Raw genomic sequence first — 14,269 nt, forward strand, 5'->3', positions numbered from 1 at the left:
TCGTGGGCCGATGTTGTGGAGGAATTCGGTGAGTTCCGCGAGAGGCAAATTATGTGCAGGGTGTTTCAGCGAACACTTTCAGAAATGTTTACAGGTTTGCCTGTGGCAGATAGCACAATTGTAGTTCATGAACTGGCCTACTCGAAGAGGCGGACATTACTTGCACCAGAAATTGAAATGCGTAATCGACTAATTAACGGAAATTCACTAATTAAGTTTTTAAACTAATTACCATATGGCCCATATTGCAGTCTACAAATTCCAGCCGTGGAGTTCGCAAGGACGGATCCACTTGGAACGAATTCTCAGGATCAGACCATTGTCGAGATATCAGTTCCCGAACTTTGCGGAGAAATGCATTAAAATAAGTAACTGGAACGCCAGTGCATTTCTCCGCAAAGTTCGGGAATTAATATCTCGAAACTGGTGTCATCCTGAGAATTCGTTCCAAGTGGTCTTGCGAACTCCACGGCTAGAATTTGTGTGTGTGAGAGAGAGAAAAGTCATAAGGGAAAGGCAGGGAGGTTAACCAGGCTGAGCCCCGTAGGCTATCCAATGTGTGAATTGCAATATGGGCCATAAGGCAATTAGCTAGAAACTTAGTGATTTTTCGTTAGTGAGTCGATTATGCACTTCAACTTTTTGTGCAAGTAATGTCCGCGAGTAGACCAGCGCATGAAGTAGAGTTGTGCTATCAACCGCAGGTAACCTTTAAAATTTTTTTGAAAGTGTTCGCTAAAACACCCTGTATATATGCTCCATGTCTGCATGCACCAACTATAGCTCGTCCGTTATTTTTAAACGACGTTTTAGAAAACACGAATGCTTAAATCGATTTCTTCGAAATCGATTGAAACGCTGGCTGGGATTTATCTTTGGAAACTCTAGCGATTATTCACAGAATAGCCACAGTACCATTCGTACGCGTATGCCCAAGAGTCATGCCCGAGTTGAGAAAAGAAAGAAGATCGATCCGTTCTTATGGCCTTACTTCATACAGGTCTGATTTTGTCTCGTTTTATTGTTCTTTTGCTTTTCTTTATATATATATATATATAGACAAATACAGACACTTTAGCAGACCTAAAGCTTGCAAATGTTATTCCTTGGCTTTATTTTGGTCGTACGTATATATTTACCTCCGCAAAGGAGGAGTTGAAGAAGAAGTTGCAACGCGTTGAGAACGCAGTTTGAGGTCACAGCAACAACGGCTGCGTATTTACGTTGCGCGTCTTCAAACTCGTGACGCGCAAACCCACGGTGAGCTTAATTGTGAGCTTGTAATTGATTTATCCGCGTTGATGTGTCGGTATGCTTCGTGGCGCAATTCCTCTGTTTAGTGGCTTCAATTATCGCATCTCCTCCCACGCGTTCTCGCTTTTTCTTCAGCGCGCACATGATGTGGCAGCGTTGCGATTGTGCATCGGGCATCCTCGGTGTGTGTGCGTGTACGTGCAGAGTCTGTTTCCCGGACCCCATTACCATACAATAACTCGTACATGACTAACGCCGCGTGCTTATATATGAAGCTGCCAATCTCGCTCGGCGAGTGTTGCGGAACTATCTCGTTGGATTTTAGCGAGGCGGTACAAAATGTAGCACAAAAGAAGATTAGAAACAAAGCGAAGAAAAGAAGCGGAAACTTATTCTGGCCAACTTATTCTTTCACCGCTATTGATCGCGCTCATACTATATAGTCATCGGTGATATACGCGCGTTGCTTTGCGGAGTGACTATATACGCTCGGCATACAGGTTCGTGTTGGCGCAGCCGCAGTGATGACGGAAAATAGTGTGACGTCAATTCCTTCGTAATGGCAAGCGATAACAGATATTAGAACAGCGCTGCAAGCTGCTGGTGCGCTATAGTTAATTCGTTTCTGTGCGGGCCCGCGAGGCAGGCTGCGGAACTGATGCGCGCGCCACCTCTGATTTGTGTGCGTGATTCAGTAGGCCGCTATATCTTGATTCACTATAGTCCGTTAATCGGTCACGATTAAGTCGGCATGAACGTTACGCCATTCCCTTCATCTGTTTGCGATAACATGTTGCTATATTATTATTATTATTATTATTATTATTATTATTATTATTATTATTATTATTATTATTATTATTATTATTATTATTAGTAGTAGTAGTAGTAGTAGTAGTAGTATTACTATTATTGATGTTATTAGTTTTGCTTGTACGTATTTAAAGAGACTCGAGCAGCAGGCCAGGACACGACAAACAGTCACCAGAAGACCCGTACGCCATTCTGCTCTTGATAGACGCGTAAGGACACACGAAGCATGCCACATATGTGTTTAAACTCAGAGCAGACAGACAGTTCTGTGCTTCTCGCATTAGAAAGCGCGAACAAAATTGCGGCACTATTTCCAGCAGCGGCACCACGCATGCGCTTCAGTACCGAAGCTTTTCCTTCATGTAGTCCAGATAAAGTAGTCCGCGGATAAAATTAATCCTCGCTGACCATGAACCTGTCCCTGCTGAGGTAGCACGCGCAAAAGCTGGCAGCTGGCCGGGATGATAGCGATAATTAACGGCAGAGAGGTAGCGTTCTGCTTTAAAACCGTAGTAATACCGCTGTATCTATTTCTACGCGAACGAACACCTCAGAAACTTCTGCCAACGGCAGTTATACAGAGTGCGTCAGGGGGATACAAAAACGGGAGTTATACAAGTGAGCGAGTAAGAAGGAAGTTAAGCTTACACGCTCCTCGCGAACCTGTGTTTTAAATGATGGATATTGCTCAGAGTGAATAGCGCCAGTTGAGAGTTACATCCGCGCTGCCTGATTTGCATAATTGCCGACCGGAATCGCCGACCACGCGCGATGCACGCTCCAGCTCTCTCGCGCTCTGATCGCGCGCGCGCGCGCGCGCGCGCGCCTCATCCTGACGCCAGCTTATTTAAAGCTGCTCGAGACCTCGTGACCTCGACAGCGGTCTCGGCGTCTTAATGCGCACCTCACGGGAGCGAGTCGGACGTTCCCTGCAATTTGCGAATGAGCCCTTTTCTTCGGAGACTGCAGCGCGCCAGCAGTGATCACCAAGAACAGTGTGGGCGTGAAATTCCTTCGCTATAGGGAGTTATATGCACAAAGACGGCACTCATTCGAGATCTCGTTGCGCGTTTAGAGAAACGCTCGTTGATTGCGGAGATAGATGAACGCGCAGCGGTGAGGACGTACGAAAACTATAAACGCCCCGTTTCAGAGTAATGTCGCGATGGAGATGAACCCATGCAGCCGACGTCAGCCCGTCGGTGGTGCGAGAGCACGTGGCCCCGACGCCAGGAGTCCCTCCGCTTCAGAACTGTCGTATGTTCAGTCTCGAACGCCGGAGTACGCCTTCACTCCAGCGTCACATTACTCTGAAGAGCAGTACTATAGGCAGTAAGCAGACTATAAGCAGTACTATAGGTGGGTACAACTTTAGAAGGCAGCGGCACTTGCCCCTCAAAGGCGGATGCACACGAGCCTCCATCAGTGGGCGGTCACTCTAAATTGACGTCATGAGCCGGACGTCCGGTGACCGCGCCGACGGAGAACATGGCAGCCCTGCGCTTCGAGCTGGGCCGAGTCGCGTCAGCAGGACTATTTTTTTTTTAGTCGCGGAGGCAATGGGCTGCTGCACTTCGGTCATCTGGGCGGGGTCTCTCCTGTCTTCTTAATTTGTACCCGACATATATATATATAATATGTAGTCGGGTGATCATTTTTAAGCTTTACGGAATTTATGGATATAGCCTGTTGTAGGTAACATAACTCTAGTCCTGGCGGTGGATTATTCAGAGAGGTGGACGTTACTTCCACGAGAAATCTAAACACTTGTTCAACTAATTAACAAATATTGAGTAAGTATCTTCTGGGTTAATTACCTTAAGGCACAGATTGCAATTTACAAATTGCAGCCCGTGAGTTTGCAAGGCGATAAACTTGGAATTAATTTCCACGATGACAATAGTTTGGAGACATGTGCCATCAAACTCGCCGTAAAATTGCACTGGTGTACCACTTACCTTTTCTTGGTTTTTTTCTTTCTTTTTTTTTTTTTTAGCAGCGGAGCTGTTAAGTCGGCCGTAAGTTCGTGACGCATAAGCAGAAAATGTGGACCGATCCTGGCGGTTGTGCAGAAAGGGTCCGAGCGTAATGACACATATTCCTGTGCACTAGCGAAGCTGAGCCTGGCTAAGCATGGTTGGGACTACTTAAGCTTTCTCGGTCATCGATCGCCAATCAATAGCTAATCGATAGTTGATCAATAATGAATGAATTCCGGTAAATGCTGGGGATGACTTGGTTGTGCTTAGTCTAGCCCAAATACGCGTGGCCAATACCTTGCGATAGCCAATCTATAGTCAATAAATAGCTAATCGATAATTGATCAATAATAAATAAATACCGGAAAATGCTGGGGATGACTTGGTAGTGCTTAGCCTAGCCCAAAAGCCAGGACTAGCTAGGTGCCCATAAGCTACGCTGTCTCTTTAGGATTGCGCCTCCAGTGCAAGCTACGCGATTTTTTTTTTTTTTTTAACAAAACGCTCTTTTATGCATTGAAGCACGAAAGTAACTGGAACGCCCATGTATTTCGTCCCTGCACAGTTTAGGAAATATCTCGCAACTGATGTTAATCCGTGTAAATTTTTTTTGTCTAAATACAAATTTTATGGGAGCACTCCGCCATTTAAAGGTCACGGTGATTGCGTATAAGCCCCGCCAAATGCGCCGGTCAACGCGTACGGTTGTTTCCCGTACAATTGCTCTAATCTACATTTAACAAAAGTTGATAAGCTCGACGAACACGTTTATACCTACACGTTTGCGACATACTTTATGCATGGGTGCTATATCCATTTTGTTTGTCCCCTATAGACACGCATTCTCATATATGGTATACTTTGCTTCGGCACATAACTTTATCTTTCTTATTTTTTCAGTTGCGACTTTTTGTGCGAAACCATGTTCGCTGTCCTGAAAGTTTGCCCATCACTAAGCTGTTACCGTTGTGGCTTGTACTGCCTATGCCTTTATTTTTTTATTATTATTATTATTTTTTTTTTGCGGCGTAGAAACGCAAGTGCAAGCTTTACGCTGTCTCGACTGCGCTTATAATTCTGTACTGGCGTATTGCCCCATCAGCAGGAGCATGCACAGTCGCCAACGTATAGCTCCGGTCAAGGAGGTTCTCGAAAACTGACCTATCTTAGATGCTTGTCTCTCGCTGCCTTTGCGGCTGCATGCGAGTACCTACCTGCTCACGTGTTGCTCACAGATACCCGTATACTCATGCAGGGCCGCCGCAGCCGACAGCCCTCGCAGCTGGGCTCTTCGTCGGCGGGCTTTCCGGGGGACTTCGACGAGATCGAGTGCGACGACTGCGACCTGGCCACCGATGAGGACAAGGTCTGCTGTTTCCCACCCCTATTCGTGCGTTGTTACACACAGCCTGCACTGCGCGCTATGTACGTGGATCATTTTCAGGTTCCCGCGCTTTCCGCGCGTTTCTTCAGTATAAAGCCCTGTAAACTGAAGCGTGCCGCATGGACGCTGCGTGTATTATGTTATACGCGCTGAACTGCGCTATTAAATAATTTACAGCCTTAAAAGCAAAAGCAAAAGTGCAGATTTGTCTATAACTCGCACACTAACACATTTTTTCGCCTTGAGGGGTGTGAATTATATTTTACAGCGTTATGCGGATTCCGTCTGTATAGGCGTTCGTCTGTATAGGCGCTCTTTGCCATATTTGCACATTATCTGAGCGAGGGCGTCTGCCTCATTATTATTATTTTTTTTTACAGCGAAACTGTATACCTCTACTAGCCAAGGAAATTTTCGTGTCGGCGTAAGCAAAAGACGCCTGGCTAAAAATTTAATACAAACAGCATATCTCCTTTGAAATCAGGCATACAGCATACAGCTCAGCACTTGTTTTCAAAAGAAAAACCACAATACAAGCATCAAAACCACATGATGGATGATAAGGCGCGTGGGAACAATTGGAACACCCTCCGACGCGTTCCGGTAAAGATTAGGTTTGCGGCTGCTTCGAAAGGGGTTGACGTCATTCAAAACCCTCTTGAAACCAGTGTCTCTGGTTTCACTCTTTGTAGAGCCACGTGTGTGAATTCAAGTGACGTCACAATGGATAGTCGTAGTGGGTGTCGTTTACAGCGTTCCTTCGCCCGCGTGTGTTTCCCGGTAAAGATTACGGTTGCGTAAGCTACTCCAAGTGGAAAAGTGCCCAACAGCATAGAAATCACGCAGTGAAGCCACCACGGTCTAGTAACTTATTCAGTTCATTCCAGGCTACCATGGGTAGACCACGGAAAGTGAAGACGCCAGAAGAACAGCGTGAATATAATGTCGTTGTGAAGTAGTAAAGGGTGTGGTTAAGTATATTCACTTGTCTCTAGTTTCGCTCTTTGTAGAGCTACGTGTGTGAATTCAGGTGACGTCACAATGGGTAATCGTTGTGGGTGTCGTTTACAGCTTCGCTGTCCAACCACCTTCACAGCGTGGATTGAAGGCACAGTTTTAAATGCGAAGCATTTCTTGGCGAACATTTGCTACTTTTACACTATCTATCTATCTATCTATCTATCTATCTATCTATCTATCTATCTATCTATCTATCTATCTATCTATCTATCTATCTATCTATATATATATATATATATATATATATATATATATATCTAGCCGCCTACGACTTTGTGCTCTCATGGTCGTTTCGTTAACTTGGTATGTACCAAAATTGGCATACTATGACAAGAGTATATGACGAACACAAGTGATATATTATGACATGAATGTCATGACATGCGTGTCATGTAGGTCATGAAACAGCCGCCTACGTCTTGGTGCTCTCATGGTCGTTTCGTTAACTTAGTAGGTACCAAAATTAGCATAGTATAATAGGAGTGTATGACGAACATAATAGATCGTGACATAAATCTCATGACATGCTTGTTATGTAGGTCATGACAATGACCCAGCGAAATAGTTTATCACTCAAAAACCACTGAAATGGGTTCGGACGTGGGTACTAAGTGACGGAAACACTAAAGGATGATGGTAAAGTCATAGTCATGACCATGACTGAGCGAAAATGAAAATGACTCAGCAAATAAATATTAACACTCAAAAACCACTGAAATGGGTTTGGATGTGGGTACTAAGTGAAGGAAACACTACAGGATGCTGGTAGAAGTCATAGTCATGAGCATGACTCAGCAAAAATGACAATGACTCAGCAAAAAAATTAACTAAATATCACTGGAATGGGTTCGGACGTCGGTACTAAGTGAAGGAAACGCTAAAGGATGGTGGTAGAAGTCATAGTCATGAGCATGGATTTCACCTTAAGGTCTCTTATGTGTAGCTAAAGGGACTCCTGAGGACTCATGACATGAATGTCATGACATGCGTGTCATGTAGGTCATGAAAGAGCCGCCTACGTCTTGGTGCTCTCATGGTCGTTTCGTTAACTTGGTAGGCTCCCCGCACACTGCTTCGCATAACATAGATTCCCACAGGGCGTGGGATCTGCCGGCTTTTTTTTTTTTTTCAAGGCAGTTTAGATGAGAAATCTTGCAAATAAGTGGTTGTCGGATTTTATTTGCTAACAGAAACTGGGCCCACGCGATCCATAGTGTGAAGTATAATGTATTGAAGTATAATGTATCTACCATTCGAGCTGACCACAACGAATCGCATTTATGAACGTGTGACTCCGTTTGCCGATCTGAGTCACTCAATTAAATCTTGAAGCCTGAAGTATCGAAGAGTGCGCTCTGAACAAGAACACACGTGTTTAAAATAAGTATAATAGAAACCTTTCTTTTTTCTCCTTAAAGTTCAGTCCTCAGTGCGCGGGAAGTCCTTCGACTTTGCTGTAAGTGGTCACACATTGAAGTTCTCAATTGATGCTCAAGAGCAAGTGGTTATCAATAGCACTGCCTTAAGCAATGTAGTAAGTACCACTAGTGGTCATAAATTCGCGGCATGGTCATGTAAACTATACGAATCCTTGCGCCGGAACGTGCTTTTGACGCCGACAAGCGCGACTGCGCATGCTCATATAGGACACTATACTATCGCTGACGCGCGAGCGGCCTCAGCACGAACGCACGCGCTGTTGAAGGTACACGCCGAAAGACACAGCACTCCGCGTCTGCTGCGTAAAACTCTATGTAAATCGCATTACGAATGTATCAGTGCTTGCGCACGCAGCCGTCGCCGCTGCCTTCTCGGACCGATACTTCGAAGAGGCCTCTTGCATGGGCCACAGCGCCGCATCAATAGAGAGCGCGCACAGCAACAAGAACGCGGTTTCTCTCTTTCTGAATAAACAATGACGATTTGCACAGACAAGAAAAGAACTGTTTCTCTGGAGTCGCACGCGGAAAGAAAGAGAAAACGTGGATCGCGCGGCAAACCGCGCCGCCGACCGAATTGGTCGCTTCTCCCCCTTCAAAAAAATGCAGTCGGTATGATGAATAAAAGACGCGCCCTGCGGTTTCACCGCAAGCTCGAAACATCGCGCTGCTTCCGCACAAACCGACCAATTTCTCGGAAAAGGAAGCAACGGTTCGGAGTACACGTAGCGATCCAGAACGGACGATATCGTGGATATAGCTCCACGCTCGCGCGCGTGCTCGGCTCCTCAAGTGCATCGCGCCCGTGAGAGCCGTTCAGTCACGTCCGCGCGGGACACGCCGGCCTGTAACGCTGCGGACGATGGTAGAAAGCATTCGTTTCGCAGCGTTCTGGGAGCCGTATTATAGGATTGGGGGAGGGTGTGGCCACTATATAGGAAGAGTTCGGCGCCTTTGGTCTTTGGCAGTCCAGGGGGGGAGGGGGGGGGGGGTTGGTCGGTATAAGGGCGTCTGTGCACGACACGAAAGCTTGCGTCTATACACGTGCCGCCAGTTGTGCCTGTTCTCTCTTCGCAGAGCCAAGAGACACCTTTGTTTCCGCGACAGTTATATGGTACGAAGTCGCGCCGCGCGAAAACTTGCCCACGCACTGCGGGGTGCAGGAGGCCGCGGGCAGGCGGGGTCCTGTAGGGTTCGACGGCCTATAGCCATCCTATTTTTCGAAGAATGCGAAACGGGAAGGCATCACGCCTATACAACCGAGAGGGTTTGTATGGTGTTCCATACTAAACTGGTGCCCGAGTGCTCGGTTTCCGTACCCGTCTGGAAACCGCATTATTTTTAGTGCCGCCAAACGTCGTACGTTATTTTCGCGAGCTGCTTATCTACGTGTATAGATCCGGCGATGGTATTGGGAATTTGCGCGTTTATGCCCTTTATTGATCGCGTAATGATTGTGCGGTTTCCTTTGAGAATTTGTCAGCTTTTTTTCTAGAGCGCACGAATGCGCGTGAACCGAAGGAGCTTTCAAAAATAACGACGCATTTGAAAAGGTGTCATGCAACTTCACAAACGCGTGTTCAGCTGTCTAAGGGCTTAGTCACCTGAAGACGCGTTCACCGCGGTTAAATGACTATTTGACCGTTAATAAATCTTTATCGTTTGCGTAGTGCGCAGCGAAAAGAAATATGATAGGTGCTTGGACATATTTCCTGGGAAAAAAGGGGGAAGTAAACGTGCCTTTTCCGAACTTTAATTTACCGAAAGCGCTCGAGATGGCATCTTATTAACGCCCTTGTTTTTTCGCTGCGTCACAGCAACTTATTCTCTAAACCGCTAGCGTGGTATACACGGCCGACTAGCAACTGACATCTTTATTTTGTCTATTACCATAGGGTGTGCGCCACAGGAATCGTTCTGTGCCTCTTTTTGACGAGTCACAAAAAGAAAGACAGTCACTACGCACTTACTGCCATAGAATATTCATCTTCCCTCCTATAAGAAACTGCCTATTTAGGTTACCGAGAGGTGAAATTACCAACAACCACGAAAGCGAAAATAATCACCAAGAGCCACCGCAACCACGCACTTCCTCGCATTCGGAACGAACAGCAGCACCGAAACAAAACAAAGAGAGAAGAGGAAGAAGAAGAGAGGAGAGAGAGAGAGAGAGAAAGAAACAGGCCAGCGCCACGAGTGTCCATCTGATAACGAAGCACGCGGCTGACGCACGAAAGCGAGAACAAATGGAGCGTTGCCACGCACCGGGTGGGGATTCGGAGGAACTCAAAGGATGGAGGGGAGCTGGACTTGCAGGCGCTATACCGCCAACAGCAGCAGCAGCAGCCTCCGTGCACGCTTCAATGCATCCTCGGAGGAGGAGGAGGAAGCAATAATGGGCCATACAGAGAGACGCGGTCCTTTGGTTTCTTCGGCGAGACTTTCGAAAGGAAAGGACTGCAGAGAGAGAAAGAGCTGTGTGTGGGGCTAAACTGGACGACTTTCGCTTTCCGTCCGTGCAGCCTTTATGCGTTCCTCCGCGCCCGGATTTGTAGGTGCACACGCGGTCCGGTGGTGCACCGTGGCAACTATAGGCGAGGTATGCGGCGGCCGTTTAAAGTCGTGAGGAAACAAATGAAAGAGGGGGGGGGGGGGGGGGGGGAGCGTTCGGTTGTGGTATTTAGTGTCGTCACTCCCTATAAGCTCCTTCCGAAGTAGGAGAGGGCGTGCCCCTGCGGCTTTTTTCTTGAGATTGCCCCGAAGGCGTACGCGTACACTGCGCCGTGCGTTTGCCGTTCGTTCCTGGGTCGTGCGCCGTTTCACGGCGTGGTACTTGTTTTTACTGGTCCCGCGTGCGTGCCCCGTGCGTCCTCGGAACACAATGTAAGGCAGGGCACCAGCAGCCCCGAGGAAATCCGCGAGCGTCTTTTATCTGTCTCTGTGCGTATATAGCGTGACTGCGAGTGCTGCTGCTGCTACTACGTGACGCTCTCCCTTAAGCTTTAATTGTGCCCGTTTCCTGGCCAGGCTCCGGGTGCGGGTTCTCAAAGCTCGTACGCGCGATTTTTTTTTTTTTTTTTGGCCCGGAAGCGGTTCCCCGGGCGTAGCTTCCGGCGGCCGTTTCGTTGATCACGAGGGGAAGATGCATTGTCGGGGGGCTGACCGGTATTACCATGTGCTACGTGTACGGCGCATGCACTTCTTAGTGGAGCGCATTTCGTGAGTCTGGGAAGGGAGTTAGGTACTATATCTGCGGAAGGAATCGAACGTGCAGCGGTCTGAATACCCCTTTGGAGAAGTGGGGTGGCTGCAGTATAGAGTTTTTTTTTTTTTCTTGACCCGACGCGTACCAAATGAGCCGTAGCAAGGTTTGCCCTCGAAACGCGCCTTCTCTTATGCCAGATCATGCCACTTAACGTGGTACATTAGTATCGGTATGTCGGCAGTTTAGTGGTTGGTATGATCGCCATGTGCCATCAGTGATGCAACGATCTGCGCGTCCGCTAGCGTGCTTCCAATGCTTGCGCGGGTTTCTTGTGATCCTGCGTCCGAGATATGGCGGCAGTTATCTCATGGGAACGTTAGGACAGGTCACGTTATGGTGCGTGTGGTGTCCGCTGGCAATATTATGGACGCACCAATGTCTGCCGTATCTTGGTTGCTCGGAAAATGACACTGAAGGAGACAATAAAAAAAAAAAAGAAAACTGAGAAAAAGACGGGTCAGAATGGTACTGTGCACTAAGACAACAAAACCAGAGGTTTCCTCACACCTCATGTAAGCCGTTGCATGATTACACATAGTATGTGTTAAGCTGTAAAGTAAAGCGGAGTACGTGATTCAGCTGCAATGCACTAAACTTTTGTAAACACCAACATAGAGAGAGAGATAGAATAAAGAGGAGGACCAATTGTTGTGCTCCTGCAGTCCCAAAGAATTGTTTCAGGAACGAAACCAAACAATAACGCAACTATGCGTTGTGCGCTAAATAACGTTCTACAAGTTTTCTTCGCTGAACTTGCAAAAGCTCGAAGAGTATATCTTGCAGTCACGCTTATCATGCATGTCAGCACTCTAGTCTTCTTTAGAAAAGCACGCGGTATAGCCGAAGTGTCCTATGCATGGTATTGGGTCATCCGTTCTTAACTTCTAGCTGGCTGTCGTGATTACGCCGCTTCTAAACCCCTAAATCGGGAGCTTCTAATGAGGCCGGCTGTACAAGCCCGCGTGGATCTATCCATTCAGCTGTGCGAATAACAAGCTAATTTTTGTTTTTTCTTATTCGATGGACTTGACGCAAGACACATAATGCGTTAAATGCTTACTGTCCTCCTGTTAGCACTGCCAAACCTCTTGTCCCGTTCACGCGTTTAGTTTTCCAAGTTATAAGAGATACATTGAGAGAAAATGACGATATAAAAGAACCTCATTTCGCTATAGATGCCCATTCAGTTTTTAACTAGCCTGGTTTTTCTCTTGGGCAGCACGTGGCTTGAAAATAATTCTGGGCATTCCCATCGCACATAAAGAACTTTGAAGCGCAACTGAAGCCTCAGTTGCATGGCATTAAAGGCACAATGATCAAAACTAATCGAAAGCCTTCCACTATACAACGACCACCACAGCGACTGGAGAGTGAAGCTTTGAAGTGCGCATGCGTTAACCTCGAACCTTTTCGTCGTCTGGAAGCAAAATATAGTCTGATGAGAATTATGATGATCGCGAATCCCGAACTCACTAGGGCGAAAGCCTTACATGTCTCATTAGTCAGTCGACCTTGAGCGAAACCGCGTCGGCGACACGAAAGGTACAAAAATGCTACGAACCCTCGACAGCTAACTAGGATAGGGTAAGATGAGTAAGCGATTTAAGAGGATGATTAAGCGAATAAAGAGGGGTGACTAAGCGAAGTACCTAAGCGAATTAAGGGGGATTACTAAGCGAATTAAGAGGACGAGAAGTGACTTAAGAAGATGAGTAAACGAATTAAGAGGGATGTGTACGTCAGGTGTCCGTCTTCAATGCATCGACACTTAGGCTTTCGCCTTCAAGTCGTCTTAGGGATAACATAAGAGACCGTGCGAATTTTTTGTGAGGCTTTTCAGTGCACTGCATATATACTAAGCGTCCCAGTTTTAATACCGTTCCTTTCTTTTCTTGACCCGTCTGTGGTGCAGCAGCTTCGGCAGGAGCTGGCGCAGGCCGTGCAGGAGCTGCAGCGGCTCGCGTCCGAGCTCCGGCGGCAGAGGGAGAGCAGCTCGGTCAACTCGGACAGCGGAGTGCCCCCGTCGCCACAGGAGCTCGACCCGAGCGAAGTGAGCGCCCACATGCTGCAGGCGGTGGTGGCCGACCTCAGGGCGCTGCTGCACGACATGCTGGCCGGCGGAGCGGTAAGCACGCATGCATGTGTCGGGGGCCTATCGGACCTGTGATTAAGGTTGGATATTATAATTACGATTTTTTGTACCCTATAAGGAGTGTATATATGCATAACCTTTTCTTTTTCTTTACCTAAAGACGTTTCTAAAAGGTTTAATGCACAAAAAAACGCATTCTCAGTCGATCACTTTTCCGACGGGGATACTTTTCATTAACACCCAGCTCAACGCCTCACTATAGAGCGACGGTCGTCGTGTTGTAAATGGACTCGACAAGTATAGGCGACGTCAAAATAGACCTTAACACGGGTGTCCCGTTCCTTAATTGGGCGTCATCCACTTCCGCTGGCTTAGGCATTCAACCCGCATTGAAAGTCGATACGCCCGCGAAGAGGGATCGACCGAGAATAGAGTCTTGAGCATATAACCTGACTTGGTGCTTTCCTTAATTGCGCTGTGTCATTCAGTTGTTGACATTGTGCACTTCTTTAGCGTCACGGAATAGACGCCATTGTGTTGCCCCACGACTTGCCTGATGCGCTTTCGATGCGTATGCCATCGAGCGCAGGCCGTGTGCCAGGCGTGCCAGGCAGCGGCCGAGCGCGCCCGCGAGGAGGCCGAGCTTCGGCGCGAGCTGGCGGACAAGAGCGACGAGCTGCGCCGTCGCAGCGCCGACCTGGCCGAGGCCCAGCGGCAGCTGGCGCTTCGCGACACCGAGCTGCGGGCGCTGCACGAGGAGCGGGACAGGCTGCGCGACGACGTGGGCAGCAGCCGCATGGCCAAGGACGAGATCGTCAAGATGGCGTGGAACACGCGGGACCAGGCCGTCGCCAGGTATGCGCGGCCGAGCCGTGTGTGTGTGTGTGTGTCCACATTGACCGGCACACATATACGAGGTGTTTGAAAAAGGTCGCAGTTTCGGCCGAAAGGCGAAGCATTTGATTGCGATGACAAATTGTTAAGACAGCTGTACGATCGGTCGTTTTATCAGCTGCATAAACT

General features: G+C 47.7%; 1 protein-coding gene across 3 annotated transcripts in view; it reads left to right on the forward strand.

Moving 5' to 3' along the window:
• The window catches only part of LOC119446886 (BICD family-like cargo adapter 1), a 177,228-nt gene that overhangs the window by 150,360 nt on the left and 12,599 nt on the right, over positions 1-14,269 (forward strand). For 2 of the 3 annotated variants that reach the window (XM_037711466.2, XM_037711469.2), the window contains exons 5-7: positions 5,302-5,412; positions 13,067-13,279; positions 13,836-14,101. In XM_037711466.2, the coding sequence (XP_037567394.1) occupies positions 5,302-5,412; positions 13,067-13,279; positions 13,836-14,101 (590 nt within the window). The remainder of the gene's footprint in view (positions 1-5,301; positions 5,413-13,066; positions 13,280-13,835; positions 14,102-14,269) is intronic. The other variant, XM_037711467.2, reaches the window with a different exon arrangement.

The sequence above is a fragment of the Dermacentor silvarum genome, chromosome 3, assembly GCF_013339745.2.
Source record: "Dermacentor silvarum isolate Dsil-2018 chromosome 3, BIME_Dsil_1.4, whole genome shotgun sequence".
NCBI lineage: Eukaryota > Metazoa > Arthropoda > Arachnida > Ixodida > Ixodidae > Dermacentor > Dermacentor silvarum.